The 24129-nt window shown below is 34.8% G+C and overlaps 1 protein-coding gene across 1 annotated transcript in view; it reads left to right on the top strand.

Annotated features, from left to right (window-relative positions):
* LOC118188723 (transmembrane protein 8B) overlaps window positions 1-24129 on the top strand; it is a 167526-nt gene that overhangs the window by 66908 nt on the left and 76489 nt on the right. Inside the window, exon 3 of the mRNA XM_085809561.1 lies at window positions 19166-19370. Coding sequence (XP_085665687.1) covers window positions 19166-19370 — 205 coding nt within the window. The remainder of the gene's footprint in view (window positions 1-19165; window positions 19371-24129) is intronic.

Here is a 24129-nt window from a genome sequence, read left to right as displayed (position 1 = left end):
AGGAACTTTAATTTAAAATTTAACTGTTAATAAAATTAACATAATCCTTACAACTTTTTTTATTATAATTTATATAAAAAAGGCTAAACATGACTGAATGGAAGCATAAGAGTAAATAGCTGTTTCAGATCATTATTATAATTTATATAAAAATTGCTAAACATAACTGAATGGATGCCTGCATCGCTATTTCGCTACCGAGTTATCGCTAAAGCATAGTTTCATCTCGTTGGTTGTTCAAACATAATTTTCTATAATGAATGATGCCTTTTCTTTGAAAAAATTCTCAATAAAGTGCAGAATCGCCCACTTATTTGTTTGTCGCTTTTTACAAGGGTAAAAACAATTAGATTTTTGTCAATTTTCTTTTACTTTTTAAGTGAAAATAGGTCGATGTGTACATAGATAATGTCAAGTGTGTACGCAGTGCCATTTTTGTGCAATTCTGGGAATTTTTTTTTGAAGTGAAAATAGGTCAATGTGTACATGGATACCGAGTATGTGCAATTCTTATAAACGCATCAAGCAGTGGGTGATTCTGCACTTTACCCAAAATTCTATTGCACACTTTTCGTCATGGGCAATTCCCAAATTGTTAAATCCATAGGATATCAAAAAGGATTTAACAATTAAACTAGTATTTCAATGGCGTCTTAAGAAATATACACTGGTTATCATAAATTAAGGAAAAATCACAAAAATAGCGATAACTCCCTCAAAAATAAGCCAAACCGTGTAAAATTTGAATATGTTGCCAAGTAAGAGTAGCTAAGTAAAACTCCAATATGCAAATTAGTGGCGCTGCACTCGGAATACGTCATCTGCGAGGAGCACAAAAGTCCATGTTTGAGAGCAAGCCCACATATTTCACTGTGATAGTGACATCAGAAATCTGAGATAGCCAATTCGTAACAATGATCTCCAGGCATCATTTGCCTGCAGAACTACGATGGAGAGCCATTGGGAGACTAGAGGCAGAACAAAGTCAAACAGAAGTGGCCAGATAACTAAATGTGAGTCCTTCTGTGGTTCATAGACTTTGGAGGCAATTTCAAATCACAGATTCGGCACCTAGGAGGTTCAGCCAAGGACGGCCAAATGTTACGACCAGCGCCGATGACCGATATTTGACATTATGTGCACTCAGGAGTAGAACCGCTACTCCGACTCTTCTTAGATCCTCCCTTGCTGCAGCCACCTGAAGTTTGGTTTCAACGTCAACTGTGCGTAGAAGGCTTCACGAATGTGGTCTGTATGCGAGGCGAACAACCATTTGCGTGCTGCTCAAGTCACGCCATAGGAGGGACCTATGGCTATTCTCTTTACGGATGAGTTCAGGTTTAGTCTAGAACGCGATAGTAGGCGTTATTTGATATGCAGAGAACCTGGAACCCGTTATCATCCGTCAAACATCCGTGAAAGAGATGCATACGGAAGAGGCAGTGTCTGTGTTTGGCGTGGCATTTCTTTGGGTGGACGCACAGACCTACATGTTTTTATCCTTGATGCTTATGTGCGCCCATATGCCGGGGCAATAGGTGATGCTTTCCTGTTACAGGACGACAATGCAAGACCACACAGGGCTCGCATCGTATATGATTATCTTCAACAGGAAATAATTATGCGCATGGAGTGGCCAGCTCAATCCCCGGACTCGAATCCTATCGAGCACGTTTGGGATGCTTTAGGGAGACGTCTAGCTGCTCTCAATCCGCCCCCTTAGACCCTTGCCGCGCTTGCAACTGCTTTGCGAGAGCAATGGCTCTCGCTTCCTATGGAACTGATAGACCGCATAATTGAAAGCGTCACACATCGCTGAATGTGCTCTATTGCTTGTAGAGGCGATTATATTCCATATTGAAGAAACTTTTACTGTAGCAAAGACACCTTCGATTTGTTCATTTTATACATGTGCTAATTTCTATACTACCATAATTGTCTGGTAATTTCTTTTTGTGTTATTTGATACCTTACTATGTGTTGTATATTGTATGTAAGTTTCATAAAATTCTACATGTAACTTTTTCACTAATCGTGATTTTTGTGATTTTTCCTTAATTTATGATAACCAGTGTAGAACGATATAAACTTACGCAATCTGAAATCAGCGCGTACGCTAGATTTGGTGCGCTGTTAAATGGGAGCGTTTACTATATTTGGCGCTTTTGCGCATGCATTTTCGCGGCAATTTTTTAACGGTCCTCAAAACGGAATAGTACCATTTATTTGAACCATTTTAAAGTAGTCGTTACTTCTACTAGCTATAATTAGTACGACTGATTAAAAGATCCATTTGTCGTTTGTGACAATGACAATTTTTATCTAAACTAGAATGATCAACGCTAAGCTTCAATTTATACTTTTCATTTGCCTCTTTGCAATTAATACATTTTGGACTAGCTTTACATTCCCAATGTTTATGCTCAACTTCATCACACTTAGCACCTATTTGCGATTCTAGGCATTTTGTTTGAAAGTGCCCATACTTTGAACATTTAAAACATTAAGTTACTTTCAAAAATTCTTTAATTCTAAGACGAGACCATCTTATGTTAAGTTTTCCGGCTTTTACGAATTCTCTATATTTCTTAGCATCTACACTGGCCACCCAATGTACTTTGTTATTTCTACCTTTTATCGAAAATTTCAAGTCAAAACCACAATTTTCAAAGACCATATTTTGACCACTTAGACACACAAAAATGCAAACATCCATAAGTTCGTCAAATAGTCTCAGAAACATAAAGTGTGCTATAATATCACAACCGGAACACAATTAGCTTCAAAATATCACAAAATAAAACACTATAAAATAGTATTTACGGGGAAAAAATAGCCTATTTTCAGGAGCCGAAGAAAGCACAAACCAATATGGCGCTAGCATGCGCCGTACATAGAGATAGAGGATTTTAGTGCAATTGTATGTGAAATTGTTATATTTTTCTGCGTAATGTAACATAAAAACATCTAGAGAGGCAAGGTGTGCCAGAAAAGTTCGAATACAGGGACAAGTCCATTTAACATTGAGTAAATGGGTGTCTCGGTAATTTAGCGAGAAATTGCCAAACTTGACCATCATTTGGCGACATTTTGGTACGGTTCCTGTATCACTGTAATAGGTATTGTAATTGAATAAATGTAATTGATCACTATATTAGCTGTATATTCGACCCGCATATTAACTTCTAGTTATTTGGAGAAGCAGAAAGTACTAGAAATGTCTCGGCGGCGGGGTGAAAACTATATAAGGCTGGTGAGAGCATCTGCTGTCAGATGTTGTTAGCTATTAGCTCAGATGTGGTCCGAGTACTATCTCCGGTTTAGCTTTGCTGTTTAGTTGCGCTTTGCATTTCGTTGTGTTTAACGTTCTTAGTAGTTTGAAGTGTCACTACTGATTGTACTGTGTGTTATTGTGAACACCTGCACGAGTATTTCTGAGGGAAGTTTCAAAACTCTAAATTGTTTTGATAAAATTTATTTTATCAAAACAACACTTCAAAACAATGCTACCTCACACCCCGGGTTGAGAACCCCTGCGAAGCATTTGAATGGAATTTTACCTCGATATTATTTCTGAGTTTAAAGAGTGTAATGTGATGACCGAGCTTTGTTTGGATCAGAATGTGAAAGGTATTATTTAGGTTAGTAATACTAAGCCTATTGAGTTCTGTATTTTCAGTGATAACTGTAGCAGCATCCAAATTTTCTACATGTCCTAACTTAATGAATTGATTGCTAATGAGTATTTCAGGAAGAGAAGTGGGCTTAGACCTCTTAACAACTTTCCTTGGAGACCTGAATCTGACTAAAATGAGGTTCAGTTACTCTTAGAGTTCATAAAAATGCTGAAAAATCCTTGGGTTTTTTCGAAAACGATTTTTGGTCTTATAAGTCTTTAATTTCGACCAAGATCATCAAAATATCCCTAATTTTACTCATTTGACATTTATGTCTGTTCTTTTACAATTGCAGTTTTGGAGGAATAATTTTAGGCTGCGTATTGACAAATATGTATTTGATGGGTTGTTTGAATTCTTTCCTATAAACGGTGGATCCTCGAGATTTAGGCGCGAGCCTTGCCTCGCTTGAAACGTAAACATTTAAAAATAAATTCTTTTTTATGAATGAAGAGCTCATAAAATATTACATCGAAAACAAATTTTCTCTTTTTAGGATACGAATTCTTTTACAAAGCTGTGCTAAATTTGTCGACTTATGACTATTTTGGCAAATTCCAGATCAGTTTGTATACAAATTTTTTATTTTAAAGTTTGCGAATCTTTTGACAATTTTTATAAACATAATAACATTGATAAAGATCATAAAAATAATGATAATATATATTAAATTTATGTTTAAAAAATAATATTAAAATAAAACATTATTTTCTCCTGCTGTATTTTAAAGTGACATTACTTTCCATTTTGTGATTTAGGAATATTTTGGTTCTGAAAGGTAAACAAAATAATAAATTCTATAAATCAGTTTCCGAAACTCTTCTTAGAAACACAAAAATGCTGTTGTAATCATTTAAAAATTAATTTCGTCTTGTTATATATTTTTTCATGGTAAGAGTTTTTCTGGCTTTATGATCTTACAGAGTTGTTGGGATAATTTTTCTTTTGAAATGTAGACCTTGCACCTCGAAATGTTTAGGAGGATTTGATAGCAAGTATTAGAGTCTTAAAATTTCAAAAAAAAAAAAAAAAAAAAAAAAAAAAAAAAAGTGGCGAAATAATAAGTGTCATCTTGGTATTAACACATAATTAACGTGTTTTATAGGAAATTTGCGATGAATTTCTTATCTTTTGGAGAATTTTTGGAAGAACAGTGAAAATAAAATTATTTGTATTTTTTCGTCTTGATCCCACAAGATTTTCTCTTAACATGTTTATCTTTCCTTTATTTTCTTATCTTTCCGCTAAACACAAACATTGAAGCAATCATAGAAAGCAAAGCTGCTGTTAATGCTGATTATTTGAAAACATTTATGAGGTTAATGTTATTCTTGAATTTGTTTCATAATTAAGTTAAATATTATATTGTGTTTAATAATAATGCATTTTACAAATGTACTTTATTCTTACAAATTACAAAAGTGAAGTTCGGCTGTAGATAATTAATATAATTCATTAGCTTGATAGGCCCTTAATTTTTTTTCATTGGTGATCCTTAAAAGTACTTAATTTCCATGAGCAGAAATGTGTACAAACCCTGTAAAGTATGTGCGTCATTCTCATTAAATTCTGAATTTTTAATATCCATATTATTAACGTCATCTTGTGTAGCTGACCAGTCAGTTGGGATGGGTAAAACAGGGAATTGTTTAGTACACTTACAAAATATATAGGCTTCAGGATGATCAATACCAGCCAATAAAGATTCACAATTACCTCTTAGTGCATTCGCATCAGTCTTGAGGTTGTCCTTAGCCTTTTTCATATCAACAGTACAATCCAGTAAGAGTGGCTTAACATGGGCAGTAGATCCATTCATAGGCGTCCATGCGTTTTCATAGCAATCAAAAGCCTCCTGCAGCAAAATCAGGGTTTAAATCGCAGCATCATAATTACAGATTTCTGAACTTGAATACGTGACAGAAATAATTTGCAGTTATAAATAAATTCGTTAGATAATGTAAATCTTCTTCGAAATTATCACATCTCTAACATCCGAGATGCAGAGCAACAACTCTTGTCTTTATTCAAAAAGATTTATATTAATGAGTTCCTTGTCCACTGTGGTCATTAGGGAACAGCAGATTTACAAACCTTTGGCTCAGGTTCATACACGAACAGAGCTACCCCAGTAGAACATGTCGCCGATTTTCTAACATATATAGTTCATAAAGTAAGTCAGATAGCATAAATGATTATTGCGTATTACAATTATTGTCATAAGTTCATAGCAGGTACTAGAAAAGTTGAAAGATGATAAGCCGATAGAGACTGAGCTAGGCTGAACTACCAGTAGCCTAAAGCTGATTTGTCCTCCTAAAGCTGATTTGATTTTCTGCTTGAATGAAATTTCAAAAGTTTTGAATAAAGATCTATGCAATGATTTTGTAATTGGCGCAGACTTTAATGCTAGAAGTGAAGTCTGGGGTGATCAAGAGGAAGATATTAGAGGAAAACAAGTATCGTAATTTATTAATTCACGTGGGATTTGTATCTTGAATCCAGATTCTCCTCCTACTTTTGAAGGAGCAAGAGGTTCCTCCTGGATTGATCTTACTCTTGTGCATACTTCCATAAATATTGACTGGAAAGTTATTACAGATATTTCTTGCAGTGATCATAACTATATAGAAATTGATCTTGGTGAGAAAGATTATTCTCCTCTGATGAGAAAAAGATTTTCATTAAAACACTTAAATTGGATTGATTTTAAAAGAGATGTTTCGGCTCTTTTGTTGCAATATAACAAATTAAAAATTGATGAAAAAAATTTGGAAGAAATAGTTGAAAGATTTACTGATGAAATTGTAAATATTTGCGAAAAGAATAAAATCAAAAAGAAGTTTAAAACAAAAGGGTCCTCTGTTTGGTGGACTAAGAAATTGGATCTTTTGAGGTCTAAAGTCAGGATTGCAAGAAGAAAATTTCTTAGTGCCTTTAATTTGAAAGATAAAATGTTTTTGGAGGATAAATATAAGAGAATAAGAGGAATTTATAAGAAAGAAATTAATATTGCTAAAAATCAATCGTGGGATGATTTATGTATGAAAACTAACTTGGATCAACCATATGGTATTCCATATAAAATTACTGTGGGAAAGTGTAAATCTGCACTTACTTTGAGTCGGTTAAAAAGAGATAATGGTTCTGAAACAAATTCAATAAAAGATACATTGGATTACTTGGTTAAGTTCCATTTTTCGGGTGATTCGATTGAAGATGATTTGGATTGGCATAAAGAAATAAGACAAAAATTTCGGACTTATGAAAATGACTTCAATGATTTAGAGTTTACAGAAGAAGAAATTTTGAATGTGGTTGGGTCTATGAATAAAGGAAAAGCCCCAGGTTATGATGGACTATGTCTAGATATAATAGAAGAAATAATAAAAATTGATTCTTGTTTCATTTGTAAAATATATAATATTTGTTTGAAACATGGTATTTTTCCTAAGATTTGGAAAAATGCTTCCTTAGTTTTATTTAATAAAGAGGGAAAAGATAAAATGGATCTCTCTTCATATAGACCGATTTGTTTATTACCAGTTTTTGGCAAAATTTTAGATAAATTAATGACGAATAGACTTTGGTTCTATTTGAATAAAAATAAAATACTGAATCAATCTCAATATGGGTTTATAGAAGGAAAAAGTACAACTTTAGCTATTTGTGATTTATTGAACAAAGTAAAAGAAAATAGAAGATTGAAATTGCATACAGCACTTGTTACATTGGATGTCAAGAGTGCATTCAACAGTGTTTGGTGGCCTTTTGTTTTGTTCCAGTTAAAAAAGTTTAAATGTCCTTTTAATCTTTTTAAGTTATTTGAACATTATCTTTATGAGCGTTCTGTTTCTTTTCATGATGGTAATCTATGCATTAAAAAATTTTATGGCAGAGGTTGTCCTCAAGGTTCTAATTCAGGACCTTTATTATGGAATATTTTATGTGATTCAATGCTTGAATTACTGTTTAAGGATAACGTAAAGGTGCAAGCTTATGCGGATGATATAATTATTATTGTGTCAGCAAGTGGAAGGCATACTATTGATGCTGACATAGATCATACATTGGATCTGATTAGTAATTGGTCAAAACAAGTTAAATTGAAATTAGATTATAAAAAATGTGCTATTATGGGCATAGCTAAAAGAGGTAAAATGATTACTCTTCCGAGAGGACACATTGACGGGTATTCTTTGAAGAGTGTTCGAGAATTAAATTATCTCGGCATTTTAATAGATGATCAACTTACTTTCATTCCTCATTTGAAAAAGATCAAGTTACAGTGCTCTATTATTTTGAATAAATTATATGCAATAAAAGGTCTTAATAGTGATATAAAGAAAATTTATTATAAGAGAGGGATTGAAAGAAAAATTTTATATTCGTGTGCTGCATGGTATAAAAACAATGTTAGAGTTAACAATTTGTTAATTCAAATTCAAAGGCTTGCTATGTTAAGTATTACTAAGTGTTTCAGAACAGTTTCTAATGCCAGTTTGTTTACTTTAAGTGGTTGCGAGCCAATCTATTTGATTGCTCAAAGAGATTGTATTTTATTTCATTTAAAGCATGGCAGAAGTTCTGATCAAATTTTTGATTTACAAGTGGATTTTTCAAATATTGAGATTTGTAAAATAGTTAATGAAGTTCATCCTGCTTTACTTACTGATTATTATTGGGACAAAAAGCTCCCTACTCGTGAAGGACACGAAATTTTTACTGACGGCTCAAAGATAGGTGAAAAAGTCGGCTGCTCTTTTGTAGCTTATTCAAATGGTGAAATTGGATTTATTAAAAAGTTTAGATTAAGTGATAACTCAACAGTGTTTCAGGCAGAAGTCTTTGCCATTTTTAAATCTTTGGAATGGATATTGGGGAAAGATACAAAAAATGATGTTGATTTATATTCGGACAGTCAAAGTGCATTACTTGCTATAGTTTCTGGTAAATCATCTACTAAACTGGTTTATGATACTCATGTTCTTTTGATCGAAAAATTAAAGAAAAGAAAGGTCAATCTTCATTGGATTAAAGGTCATATTGGACACGAAGGAAACGAATTAGCTGATATTTGTGCTAAACAGGCCACGCTGAAGAACTCGATTGACATTTTTCTTTCTACTTCTTTAGAAACTTTTAAAAATGTTTTAAAGAACAGTATAATTTATTTTTGGCAGGACTTCTGGGATAAAGATTCAAAAGGAAGGTATACCTATAGATTCTTTAAAAAAGTTAATAAAAAGAGGTGTATTGGTAATGGGTTTTTGGCCCAATTTTTAACAAATCATGCACATGTACCATTGTATTATAGTAGATTTAATATTAAATATTTGAAGTGTCTATGTGGCGAACAAGAAGCTGATATTGAGCATGTAATTTTATGTGACCTGTTGAAAAATAAGTGGTTAAAATTCTTACCATGTTTGAATAGAGAAAAAGATATTGTAAAAATATTTCAAATTGAAAAATTTAAAAAAGTAATAATAGAAATTATGAAAATTATTACTGAGTTTGAAAATGTTATATTTGAGCAGTCACTGTAACTTATTTATTATTGTTATAAAAGAAGAAATAATATGTGTACAAATAATCTATTGTAACTTATGTTTATTTTATAAATATTAATTTAAGTAAATTCAAGATGAATTATTATGTATGAATTATTTCTTTGTATTATTTGTATATAAAAAGAGAAATTGTAATTGATGTAATTTATTCTGTTTAGTAAAAATGTTTTGTTTAATAAAGGTATTTGCTGGTGAGGTCAGCAAATCTTCCCTTAGAGTACGAGTACGGTATGGTGGTTACATAAAAGTTTGAACGGTTCTAATAATCCCTGCTTTTGCCGCAAGGTAGCAGGTTTAAAACATCAGTCTTACCAGTAGCCTAGAAGGTTGAGTAGTAGAAGGTATGAGTATAGATAAATGCATTGTGGTGGAAAAAAATGCTAGTATTGCAGAAACAGTTCTTACAATAAAATGTATACAAATAGTAGATCTCAGACATGATGGCAAAAGGACCGAAGCTGTTTCTGTGCGTGTGTAACATGAACATGAGCCAGCTCTCATTAGAGTCTTCGAAGCCATCCCATCCCTTACGATGGGATGGCTTCGAAGACCTTGGTATGCATTACCATGTTGAATTAGGTGAAAAAATATAATAGAAGGATTAGCTCTCTTTTGAAGACCTTGATACGCATTGCCATGTTGAATTAGGTGAAAAAATATAATAGAAGGATTAGCTCTTTCTTTTTGGATGAGAATTTATCTTTAAAGATGAGTATATCAATAGAATTTGAAAAGAAGTGAAAAAGGTTACAAATCAGGTTGTCAAGTATCAAATGGTTAAAGAACTAGTGTTTTGGGGGGGGGAATTACTTTTTGTATTGTAAAAATGAAAGAAATTAGATCTTTTAAACTTGTCAGGAGATGTATGTCTTTTTACTTGCTTCGGAAACATAACGTATCCTGAATAAGAACAAGGAGCTTACTAAAGCTATGTTCCAGATTGTGTGGAATAGACGACACAAGCAGGAAGGGTATACTGAACCCTTTATTCTCTATTACTTTACAGGTGCTCCCGTACTTCGGGATACAGAGACCAACCACTTGTGTTCTAAAAGTAAAAATATAAAACTACTAACTAAAACTCTAACAAAAAGCTAACTTTGAATTAGTATACAAATGTCTAACACTAAGACTGGCCTTTTTAAAAGGGTACGTGTGTAGTACGCCTAACTGCTGAAACTACAATACGTTTTCGAATATCAAGAGGGCTAAAACTCTGGCCTTAAAGGCAAGCAGCAACCGATTGAAAACTCGTAAAAAAGGAGTGGCAAGCGGCTCGCTTCGTCTCCCTCTCTCTAACTCTTGAAAAAAAGCCACAACTTAAATACTTGGGCGTTAGCAAGTATAATTTGCATAAACAAGTTAACACATTTAATTCTGGTCGGAAGTAGAAAATAAGAAGTGATAGAAAAGTGTAAAAATAAAATAAACATTAGTAAAACTTAGGATTCTTACATACTTTCCGCCAGAGTTAATTAGTTTGAAACTGAGGTCTAAACGACCTTGTTGAAAACTTTTAGCTCTAGATTCTAAATCTAACGCGAGGCCAATCTTTTACAAACGCTCCTCACTAAAAAACTATCTAATCTAGAAATTAAAAAGTCGTTTTTACATGATCAACTCCATGAACAATTACTTTTTATCTGTACTGCATCTACAAACAGGAGTTTTCTTAGTTGAATCTGGTTCCTTCCAGAGTAGTTTAATGAAATGTTAAATAATCAAATGGCAAGTAACATGAACGCGTATATCTTTCTTTTAAAACTCTATTCTTATTTCATTCATACCATTATTTAATTATCTCCTCGTGCTCTCTGACATGTGTTGTAAAGAGAAACACCGAACACGTACAAGTGTTCAACACTACCGCCTACAATCAAAACACTAACGTGTTAAAGTTCAACATAACAAAACCTCAGAATACACCTTATATTCATCTCTGAACCCTGAGGTACTATTCTCAAGAAGCGGCTAACTCTGAAGTGTAGCGTGAGAGAGCATAACTACGTTCATTCAACCTTTAGCACATATTCACAATGTATAACTCTTCTTTTTTTTTTTTTTTTTTTAGTCATACCAATAAGTTAAAATGTTGGCAGTACTACAACATTTTCATTTCTAACATATCACAGTACTTCTTAACTTTTAAGATAACAGTTCACATTGTACATAAGAACATATTAACATGCCATTAATTTTACGCATTTCAAAAAATACATTAGTAGTAAAATGTTTGTTAACTTCTATTTCTTCAAAGCAAGTGCTAATTCTTTTACATTTAAATACTACATTTCAAAAGTCCTTCAGACTAGAATTTCTTTTCTTGACAGAATCTTTTAAATAAAATTTTATACAATATTTTTACAATGTTTTTAAGGTACCTTTCTTATAAATTACAAAAGCTTTTACAATACTCAAGTATTTACACATTACTATTATACAATAATTTTAGATTACTCACGAGTAGTTGAAAAACATGCTAACAAATAAATAAAATCTATTTCTCGCCTTCTTGGCGATAAAGGTAGACCTCACATGAGGTAAAACTTATCCTTACAATCTGCCACTTGCAGTAAGAACAAAAAATAAAAAAAAAAATAAATAACTTTTAAGTTTCGAAGTAACATAAAGTTTTACTTAACTTTGTGATATTCAGACATCCGCTTAGCTGCCCAGTCCTGGAAGGTAGCGAAGACCATTGTCTGGTTTATCCTCCGTCTTTGTGCGAGTTTGCTCTTCAATTCCTTAATGCGTTTTCTCTTTTGGCATGCTTGATGGCCCTTGAAAACGTTCTTCTTAGCTGTTGATTCTACTCTCGGACGCTTGATGGGAGCTGTTCTTGGACATATCGCGACAACTCTCTCCAGTTGGTACCTGGATCTAGTTGCTGGCTGTGCAAATTTTTGTTGCTTCCTTGCATCTGCAGCTGGACTTCCCTGGTCGATTCGCGGACATTTGCTGCGTAGAATCCTATCTGATCCGTTTTTGAGCAGTGTTATGGTTGCGGCCATTTCTCCTGCCTCTCTTCGCATTATTAGAACTTTTCCCTTCTTCATGTTGGGGGCGGTCGTGCCCTCTCTGTTCTGGTCGGTGGAACGACTTTTCATGTTACCTTCAGTTTTCCGACGGGGGAACTTTCTTTTCGTGTATACCTCTCTATTCATAGCTGACTCTTGTGGTTGTCCTCTGGCGATTGTGCCTGCCGTGCCGGATCCTGCAAAAGATCTTTAAATATTTGCATTTTATTACGATTATAAAAGGGTTTGATTTGATCAATATTTGCCGTGAACGTTTCACCATTCTTGGCTTTTAACACCACTACAGCCTGAGTTACTTTTTCTATTACATAAGGTCCTTCAAATCGTGGATAGAACTTCGCAGTTTTATCTTCTGGTGCTGAAGAAAGTGAATGCTTAATTTTTAACATTTACATTACAAGTTACTCCCCGTCGTTTCATGTCATAATACAACTTCCGTTTTCTTTGTGCTACTTCAGTGTTTTTCTTTGCTTCGTTAATTAATTTTTCTATATCGGTCATTTGAAATTCAGGGGCTTTTTTCTGAACATGAAATAATTTATCTAACGACGTTATAATCTTTCTGCCTAAAAATAACTCAGCAGGAGTTTTGCCCGTCGTGTCATGTTTGGCGGTCCTAAGGGCGAAAGCTAATTCATTGACATAGTTATCCCAGCTTTTATGAAAATTTTAACATAACTACGAATAATTTTAACTATGTTTCTATTGACCCGTTCCGCTATATCTGATTGCGGCCGATACGGGACCATTTTCAAATGATGTCTGCCCAGTTTGGGGCACATGTCTTCAAATATGTTACTTACAAACTGAGAACCATTATCCGATATAACTTTTAGAGGCGCCCAGTATTTTAAAATATATTTATTTAAAATAGAATCAGTAACTAATTTCGCCGAAGCTCGTTTTGAGTGAACAATTTCGGTCCACTTACTAAAGTGGTCAACCATAACAAGGAGATACCGACTTTTATTTAACTGACTTTTCGGGAAAGGGCCCAATAAATCGATTATTTCACTTGGAAACTCAAATCTAATGCTATTTAGAAACCCGGCCGGTCGGAAATTAACATAATTAACTGCTTAACATGTTGGGTAGGACTGGACATACGTCCTTGTTAACTTTTGCAGCGCAGGAAAATAAACTGCTTTGCATACGCGTTGGATGGATTTTTTCGAATACCATCATGAGATGCCAACGGCGAATCATGCAATTCCTGAAGTATATTTAATCTAAGACTAGCTGGGATAACAGATCGAAATTCGTTGTTGTTATTCGTAGTTTTTGTATAAAATAATATACCATCTATTAGTTCGTAATGGGCCGCCCTATTTCTTATCGCCACAATATCTTGGTGGCTAAAATTTTCAGGATCTTTTAAATAGTCATATATATTTTTAAATTCCGGATCCTTACCCAGTTCGGTTATTACAGTTTCCCGGAAATGTATCGTATATGCTGTGAGCATTGCCACCTTCACAATATTACCTTCTTCATCTATTGTTATTCTTGATAGGCCATCTGCTACGACATTTTCCTTTCCAGGCGTGTGTTTAATTATCAAATTGTATTCCTGTGTAGTTTGAGTGCCCATCTTAATAACCTTGGGGATAAGTTCTTCCCTGAATATAATTTAGTTACCGCCGCATGATTAGAATACACTGTTACTGGCGCACTTACAAAATAGACTCGGAACTTCTGCACTGCTAACAGAACTGCAAGTGCTTCTCTCTCAGTCGCGGAGTAATTTCTTTGAGTTTCATTTAAAGTTCGACTAAAAAATGCCACGGGCTGCTTATTTTGGGAAAGTACGGCTCCTACAGCATAATCCAAAGCGTCCGCCGAAATTTTTAAATTCTCGTTGCTCTCAGGAAATTTCAAAACAGGGGCTTGTGTTAACGCTTGTTTTAACTTTTCAAAAGCACTATTGGCTTCGACCGTCCACGAGAATCTGGCCTTTTTCCTTTTTAATTTTAACAATGGTTCAGCAATAGTTGCAAAGTTTTTTATAAAGGACCTATAATATGAACAAAGTCCTGGGGAAAGAAGACAGCTTCTTCGCCGTATTTGGCGGCGGATGCTTTTGAATTGCAATTATTTTTGATTTGTCCGTCTCGATTTCTTTCTGACAAATTTTATATCCCAAATATTGTAATTCAGTGGCTGCACATTTACACTTTTCAACATTAAATTTTAGACTGGCCTCATTTAATAATTAAAACACCTCTCTCAAATCTTTTATATCTTTATCCAAATTATCACTAGTAATAATGATATCGTCTAAATATATAAATGTGTTCTTTCCTAGAACAGGTCTTAACACAATGTCCATACATCGCTGAAATGTTGCCGGTGCCCCTGAAAGGCCAAACGGCATACGCAAGAATGCATAAGTGCCAGACTCAGTTATAAAAGCAGTCTTAGGCACATTTTCTGGTTTTACTTCTATCTGGAAATAGCCTGATGTTAGATCTAACGTAGTCATGTATTTCGTAGAAGTTATGTTCCGTAAAATTTCTTCAATAATAGGTAACGGATATACCGGATGTTTAGTAATGTTATTCAATTTGCGATAGTCAATTGCGAAACGCCACCGTTTTGGGTGTGTAACTGGATAATCGTAATTTTTTTTTACATAGAACAACCGGGCTGGCATAACTACTTGAGATGGGCGTTATGATCTTTTTACTTAGCATATCTCGAATATGCTACTCTATAACGATATGGCTTGTGGCGAACTGGCAGTGAATCTCCTGTATCGATTTCATGGTTTGTAATTTGCATAAGGTGGTGGAGATTTAATGTGGGGGGGGTCCGTTTTTACTTCCAGCACTGGTTTCATGGTCAGCTTAAGGGACGCTTGGTTAAAACAAAGCGTTGCTTCGGCCTCTGAAAGAAAATCTATCCCTAAAATTATGTGTGCTTGCAGATTTCTTACGATAAAGAACATAAGTTTTACCTGCTCGTCCTTAATGCGGACGTAGAGTGGTACTTTACCTATGCATTTACATTGTTCCCCCCGCGAAGATAACAGTGTCGTATTATCCGAATTATATATTCTATATTTATGAAAGTATTTCCTAAAAAAATCTTCTGCCACACAGGAACACTGCGCGCCTGTATCCAGGAGTGCGGTTGCTGGAATATTGTTCACCAATACTTCAATCTTCGGAAGAACCAAATTTTTCACAATCACTGTATTGAGCTTGAAGGAAAAGTGGCCTTCGGACTTCCGCACCCTCCCGTCAGCAGAAATCCGTTTCAGTTTAAATCTTCTTTCTTCTTTTCCAGGCCTTCCTTCTTTTTCCGCTGGCCTTCAAACTTTTTTTTGGGGGGGGCTTATTATTGAACTGTCGACGTTCGCCGTTTGTTTTTAGATACTCGGGCTTCTTTGACCACTGATTCGACTTGCTTCTGTAGCCGTGATCTTGCCTCTGCTGTGGTCTTGGCGCACCAAATTGGCTTCGTTGCTCGTGCTGGCGTCTTATTTCAATGTCCGCCGTTCTTCTACTTTCAAACTGGATTGCGAGCTCAAATAACTTTTCCAATGTCGTTGGATTCAATGAAGTCTTGTACTTGGGGAAGTAACCTACACAAAATTACTTGGATTATTTCAGGATCCGGCTGGCTTCCATACAAAAGTTTAAAGACGTGTATTTTTCTTATAATAAAGCTTGAGAGATTTTCAATTCGTTGCTGGTATGTGCTGAAGAGTTCCGCCTCCAATTTGGCACGATTTCTTACGACAGGGAAGGCCTTTACTAAGGCGGTCTTGAAATTTTCGTAAGTGTAGGTGGGACTTCCTACTTGACCCAAGAGATTTTTTCCGATGCATTTGAACCAACTAAGCACTTGGCCCCTCAAAGCGCTGGTAGCTAAGGTGACTTTCTGGAACTCATGGACTGGATATAGCATGAAGTGGTCGTCGAATTTTTCCAAAAAAATTGGTAGCCGGTGAGTTTTCGTCAAAGCTTGCTGCTGGTTTCATCGATGCGCGCATGGTCTGGACAATGTATCCAAACCCGTTCTGGCAACTGGCATTTCTGCATTCTGAGCCGCTGCTGCAGGCACCTCAGATTCTTCTTGAAACTCGGCCATGGTTAGTCTTCTTCGGGCGCCACTGTCCGGAAATACTTGCTTCGGAAACATAACGTATCCTGAATAAGAACAGGGAGCTTACTAAAGCTATGTTCCAGATTATGTGGAATAGACAACACAAGCAGGAAGGGTATGTGTGTGTGTGTATGTGTGTGTATTTAATTACGGCAAAGCACACGAGGGCTATCTGCCTAAGGGGAGGGATGCCTTCGTGGAGGACTTTCTAAGGGAAACTGGCTCGTATACACGTTACACATGGGGAAAACCACGAAAACACCCATGCAGCCAGCCCGTTCGCGGGATTCGAACCTCGGACCGAACTACCAGTGTTCAGCGACTTTACCGCTCGGCCGCTGGTGGGCCCAGGAAAGGTATACTGAACCCTTTATTCTCTATTACTTTACAGGTGCTCCCGTACTTCGGGATACAGAGACCAACCACTTGAGATCTGAACGTAAAAATATAAAACTACTAACTAAAACTCTAACTAAAAGCTAACTTTGAATTAGGATACAAAGGCCTAACACTGGCCTTTTTAAAAGGGTACGTATGTAGTACGCTTAACTGCTGAAACTACAATACGTTTTCAAATATCAAGAAGGCTAAACCTCTGGCCTTAAAAGGCAGCAGCAACCGATTGAAAACTCGTAAGAAAGCAGTGGCAAGCGGCTCGCTTCCTCTCCCTCTCTCTAACTCTTGAGAAAAAGCCACAACTTAAATACTTGGGCGTTAGCAAGTACAATTTGCATAAACAAGTTAACACATTTAATTCTGGCCGGAAGTAGAAAATAAGAAGTGATAGAAAAGTTTTAAAAGAAAATAAACATTAGTAAAACTTGGAATCCTTACAAACTCACCACTAAAATTAAGTACGAAGTGGAAAATGAACCGAGTTATCTTCGAATTTCTAGTTTTTGGTCTGGGGAAAAATTAGTTTTATCGGATTCAGGCACTTTAAAAGGAGCTGCCTTATGCTTAAAATGCAAATTCTGTAAATGCTCCAAAAATCTGCTATTAGAATAATTCTGGAGACCAAAACAAGATTATGTGTTTTAAAATATAACTTGTTAATGCAAATTTAGTTTAATCGTATCTGAACATGGAAATTTCATTAAGAATATTTTTAATGTTGCCAGGCAGTATTTCCAGAATGAAAGAATCTTCAGGAAATTTAAAATAGTATAAAAATTATGCAAAATCAAGACCTGCAGTAGGAAAATTTTCAAATATGTCTATTCTCTCCCTATCATATAAATTTAAGAAGCTAAAAAAATATTGACTATTTTGCTTTGTTAAAAATAAGAAAAATTAGAGCACTGATTTTAATATTTAATTGTATTAATATTTATATAATTTCAATGTCATTTTCTGTTTCTTAAAAAGAGGTGTTTAATATTTTTATTTTAAAAATTATAATTAATTTTCTGTATTATGTTTGTCAATAAATAAAGCTGCAATTCAAAATGATATAAGAGTTACAGTTATATAATTTAAAACAGTTAGTTACCTTTATTGAATATAAAAGTGTGCTGGCATAGTTTACTGAATTGTATGTAGAGGCATACTTAAGATACATGGCTTTCACCTCTTTATCCCTAGTGAAAAAATATCTAACCATGGCTCTATTCTCTGAATGAAACTAGACTTGCTTATATCTGTAAGTTAGAATTAATTATGATGTACAGGTAATACCTATCTGGAGTCGAACTAATCTTAACTAGCCATCTTGAAAGTTACTTAAGTATTATGTTGATTCCACAGGTAAGTTTTCACCACTAGAATAGCTAAACCTTTCGCACAGACACAAATATACGTCAACTTTAAATTAATCCTTGTGAGGCTAAAATTATATATCACAAAAAGGTAATACTCGCCTGGATCTGGCGGAATACAAGCTTCATTAGCCTGTTCTAATTACAAACAAAAAAGGTACCAGTCACCTGGATCTGCTGGAAAACACATGCTTCTTTCACCTGTTCTAATCTAACATATTCTAACAGAGGCAAGATTTCTCTAAGACTTCAACTGATATGCAAACTTCGAACTTAGCAAACCAAACCTATTTTTGCACTTTTTCGTCCAACTCGGGCTAGTGGTGCTTTGCAAAAAAAGAGAGAAATTCCATGGAAGCATCAGCAGGAATACTGTACTCCAATGCACCTTTACTCATTTAGTAAAATAATACCTGATTGGCCAGCAACATTGAGGATCAATGAAAAATTGCTCTCAAAGGAGCAAATGAGATGAAAGAAGTCACATTAACCTATGTGCAATTCATCTAACTTTATAATAAATGTGCTTGTCATTCAGATCTACATAAATTCTGAGATGAGCAAACCTTGTAGTGAAGTGAGGCAAAATAGAAAAGATATAAATTAAATAAGTATTCATTAGTGATATTCAAACATAATGCCCCAGGTGTAAACAAGTCTGATCTGATATTTGGAAATAGATTTTGAAAACAGATGAATTTTATAAAAAAAAATAAGAATCTGTAGAAATTAATGTTATTTTTGTTCTTCTGCCTTACGAAAGTTTTCTGGCTATCTATAATGTATTTTTACACCATGCAAAGTAAGTGTAGTAGTTTCTAATACTGTAAAATACAAGCAGCTCAAATACCTTTCCCCCCCCCCAATTTACAGTTAATAAGATTAGTTTCGTACTGTAATGAAAACTTTTATTGATGTTTCGAGGTAAAATGTTGTTTGTTATTAACAATATAATTTTTGAAACTATCAGAAAAATTAGTATTTAATATTTGCTCCTCATTTTTTCCCAGCTACTTACAGTATGGGAGCTTTCCAGTTATGACGCTGCAGAATGCATCATACCCAGATTTTTTTTCTGTTCGTCGAATGCATCTCCATAACGTTACTTTGATGTCTGATATGGTACCTTTGACTGTCAATGTATCTAATCCACTTCCTGGAAACTGGTATGCTGCTGCATTTCTTCTTGAAAATACTGAAAGGATAGCTCAGAAGGTTAGTTATTTATTATTGCTGTTTCTTCTTATGCTTTTAATACTATGTAATTCTTATGCTTTTAATATATTATACAATACAGATATTTTTCTTGCTAAGAAAAGATTTATTTAGGCTCTCCTCTCAACCTTCTGTTCATCTGCCTGCAGTATTTTGTGTTTCCACTACGATTTCTTTTTATGTACTTAGTCCTCTTTTATTTAGTTTAATTATATTGTTACAAAATGCCTAGCCATAGTAAGATGTCTTTCCTGCAAGGCGGGTTTAGTGTTGCCAAAATATGGCAAGGGAAGGCAGCGTTGCCATATTTGGCATAAAATCACCCATTTGCAGACATTTGATGACAAAATTGGCAATATGCCATAGGTAAAGGTAAAAGTATGGGGGACATCAGCGATGTTCCATAGGTCAACTGGTAATGCCTTCCCATACTAACTCGTTTAGAAAACAAAAAGGGGGGTAATTGCAAGTTTTATAAGAATTTGCATAGACTGAAGCTTTTCAAAAGGTCTAAAGTTTGCCTATTATGGTACATCGTGCAATTCCAAAGTACGCCCCGCATCCAGTATTTATTAAAAATAATGGTGTAGGGCATAAGTAGATTACAAAATAGTAGGAATGCAATTTGAGATTCACAAGATAAATTGAACATCTGATTTGGTGCAACAAAAATAGGAGATAAATATAATTAATAAACAAATAAACATAATGAGATAATTATAATTAGTACTGGCAACACAATATTAAATGAATTGTTATAATAATGCTAAAGAGGTAGGTGTCCATGGGTTATTTCAGATATATTGGTTTATTGCAGTTTATAAAGTTCACGAGTGGATCCATTTTGTCCATAATCACAGCATGTAAAAGTTCACTAAGTTTAAACTGTATGTGGACTTACACTTGACAGAGATCTAGGCTGTAGGAAGAGTGTCGTTGCATAATTTTCTGAAGCTTTGAATATTGATGTTTATCTTTAATTAAAAACCTTTGGAATGCCAGGAGGTCAGTTCTTGGGGATTTTATGTGAATATCCTCAGTTAAGGGGCATGAGAAAACATAGTGATCAGGAGTTCCCTGTTCCCCACATATACAGATATCAGAATTTGCCAAATTTCTTGCGTAGAAATATGTGGGGAAGGGTCCATGTCCTGTTATAAAGTAATTTAGGGAAGGCAATATGCCATAGATGGATGGAGAACATTCTGGAAAGAATTCATCCCAATTTGGCCCAGAATGTTCTCAAAGGCAGGCTGAAAGCTATATAAACCCTGCTGGTATGTGGAGTAGCGAGTGAGTTGATCGTCAGTCTAGTGTCGAGTGTATTGCGAGTTAGTGCATCGATGAATCTATCGAGTGCATCGCGAATTGTACCATACGGTCTCGAGAGTGCGTTGAATTACGTGAACGACCGAACCGAGTCAGGAACTGTACTCTAGTGCTTTGCCATGAAGCTTTCTTCACTGTTATAGCCTGATAGCCTGAAGGCTGTGTTGCTGATTGTTTCAGCGTGTTTGTCGTAGTTTTTCGATGACTATAAACGTGTTTTTGGAGCTGTCCTGAGTAATATTGGCTACTAAATTGTATTTTTTCCCTTCATCAAGTGTTGTAGTCAATCACTCCAAATCAACGAACCCGTAGAAATGCAACAACTGGTGTCCAGATGTGGGATTTGCGAGTGAATACCAGGAATGCCAGTGACCCGCCTACAGGAGAAAGCCATGGCAAAGGAAATGAAGTTCACGGACTTCGTAGCAGCTGGAAGAGATGAAAGCTGTACAAGAAGAGATGAAAACCACATATAAAATGATGAAGTTTGGCCAAGGAAAGTTAGTGAGAGAAATAAAAGCCGGCCAAGAAAAGCTGCGAGAGCAACTCCCAGCAGATGAAAGTGGAGTTTAAGAAGAAACTTGAGCCATAAAAGATGTGGAAATGACAGAAGTGGCATTTGAAGACTCAAAGGATGAAGTAATGAAAGAAGTAGCTGGTGAAATGTCTAAGAAAGCTCAAGAAATGTTGGATAAAACATCTGATGGAGTAGAATAAAAAGAATGAAGATGTGAAGAAATAAAAGACAGTAATAAGCTTTTGATTCTCAAGTGCCTGAAGTAGAAGTGGAAGAAAGTTAAAATGTGACTGTTAAGTTGGTAAAACTGATAGTAGAGTTATGAAGTGACAGTCAACAAATATTGAATCATGATTCTTTGACAACTGATTAGCCCAACAGACAACTGTTTCTTGATAGATATTTCAATAAAATTATTACTAGGCTTATCTTGTTGTTTTATTAAGGGAGCTAGCTAATGTTTTTTTTACTGTAATATTTAAAACATTTGTTACTTGCAAATGTTCATACTAACACTTACTAAAAACATGCGTTTAAAATGGTATACACAAGACTAGAGGAGAATTAGACTTACCAATAAACACAAAGAAAGACAAGCTTTATAGAAAAGAATGATTAAAAATGAAGTCCCTAAAATTAGGATAAAATTTAAATTAGGTGTTGTTAGCTATTTATGTTATCACTTTCGAACATTATTTTTTCTATAAAGAAATAATTCATAAACTAACATAGATTTACATAAGTAATTAATTTGTTCCTGTCACTGGTATTAGGTGCATGCAGATCATCATTACATTGGTAGACAATTGATGAGGAGGATCACAAACAGCTGTATAGTGCGTTAAAAAGTAAGTGTGTTTGTATGCCAAATGAAATGAAATACTACCAAAATACGAGATCATAGCAATAAAGGTAATTTACTATGCTTTGAAATCTAGAAGACTTTGAAAAGTGTTTGATGGGCAAAATGCTTATATTGTACTGTATACATGAAAGTAAAAAAAAAAAAAGAAAAAAAAATGCAGTTACTGTCTGCAGGCATTCTGGTGTAAGTTGTCAGTCCGGTACATATTCACCATGTAGGGCGATGTAAGATTCTAAGGTACTCTGTCATACTTTGCACAACATTATACAACAGCTGTTGGGTAATTTATCCCATTCCTCTGTCATACGTGGATGAGGGTGTTCTTGTTTATTGGAAGGCACTGTTGATGAGCAAGACTCCTCCCCAAAGCATCCCAAACATTTCCAATGAGATTCATATCTGGATATTGTGCTGGCGATGAGGCGTTGAATAACCTAGCTCTCTAGACACTTTTGGACTGTAACCGTTCAATGACATGCTGCATTGTTGTCCATAAAAACAAATTTATCAACGACACCGCCATGGAGTATGCAAACATGAGGCAAGACTTCATTAATGTATTGTTTGCCAGTCATAGTCCCAGTTGCAACTACATGTAGAGGCATGTGGCCATTGATCAAAGTGCTGTTCCATACCATGATACTGCATCTTGGTTACCAGTCTTTTCCTGGATATTTCCTGGACAATAAGCAATACTACTCTCATGCCAGATCAGTTGACGTCTATAATATAGTTAACAGAGTGAACTACTCATATTTAAGAATTGTGCACAAACCCAGTTCTGTTGAGTCTAATTACGATGCTTCCTAATATCATTTCATGTTTGTTGATTTGAACAACTACTGTTTGAAACATTAACATGTTTTGAACAGAAATTCTCAAAATCCATGCATTTACTCAAAATTTAATGCCACAGTTGACGAATCAAAAAAGATTTTTGTATGACCTGGAGTGTAGGACAAGTTCTGATGGGAGCTAGCATTGGGAGATATAATTCCAGAGTCAGTGCACTTTTGTTTATTTTATTAAAAAATAAAACTTAAATCATTTTCCTTTTACAGTAAGCCTACTGTTAATTTTAATCATGATTTAAACAGTGTTTGATAATTTTTCATGTTGGTGTAAATATTTGTGTTTATTTCTTTGTGCTTTATTTTATATTATATGTGATTTTATATATTTAATGTTACTCTGTAATTGTTTTTATTTATTATTTTAACTTACTTTTGTGGTTAATTTATGTTTGTTTATTTTATATTTTATGCAATCTTTCATTTCCTGGCCACTTAGTAAGGTATTTTTTCCCTCCTTACCATGTGCCTTTGTGATATAATTGGGACCACGTTTGGCTAGTATTTCGAGTTTCGGAGTGTGAATCTTGGTGAGGTCGTCTTCACAGATTTATTATATTTCATATTCCAAAATATTCTAAGACTCTGTAGTGCCACCCAGGCTAAAATATGGGGGATGATAATTTGTCACCACCAAGATCTTTCAGTTACGTCCCCTCCTTCCCAGTCATCCTTTAAATGGGGGAGAATGTGGGGTATCTTATCCCCCTCCTTGCCGCATTCTTTCGTGGTGTAATTAGAAATATGGTTGGCTAGCATTGGAATATCCGGACTTCAAATCCAGTAAAGGACCATTGCACATTTTTCATGTTTTCTGCGATGAAATGAACCTAATCACTCTGCACTTTGGTGTACTTATTGTAGCTGACTTTATTATTTAACACTAATTCTCAATAAATAGACCCTGGAATTGTGTAATAGTATATGATGCCCCAAAAGGTCATTTACAAACTTTACATGTTGGTCCATTAGACCTTGACAAACTAATTTTACGGAGTAAGTTTTGTCCAAAAATCAAACTGTATAGTGCTGCAGCACCATGATCGACATGCAGAGAAAGGAAGTCAATAGCGGCATTGATATGACTTTATTCTTTTTTAAAAAATGTAATGATATGTGTTCGATGTTATGCAAATTGTTTTTCTGTCTTTGTACTGACTAGCGGTGCAGACACAAATTTGTTAGGGTTTTTAAGCT

Source organism: Stegodyphus dumicola, chromosome X2 (assembly GCF_044657685.1).
Source record: "Stegodyphus dumicola isolate Sdum_Otavi_A_Nest chromosome X2, ASM4465768v1".
Classification (NCBI taxonomy): Eukaryota; Metazoa; Arthropoda; class Arachnida; order Araneae; family Eresidae; genus Stegodyphus; species Stegodyphus dumicola.
Note: the sequence above shows the minus strand (reverse complement) of the source record. Positions and strands in the feature narration are given on the sequence as shown.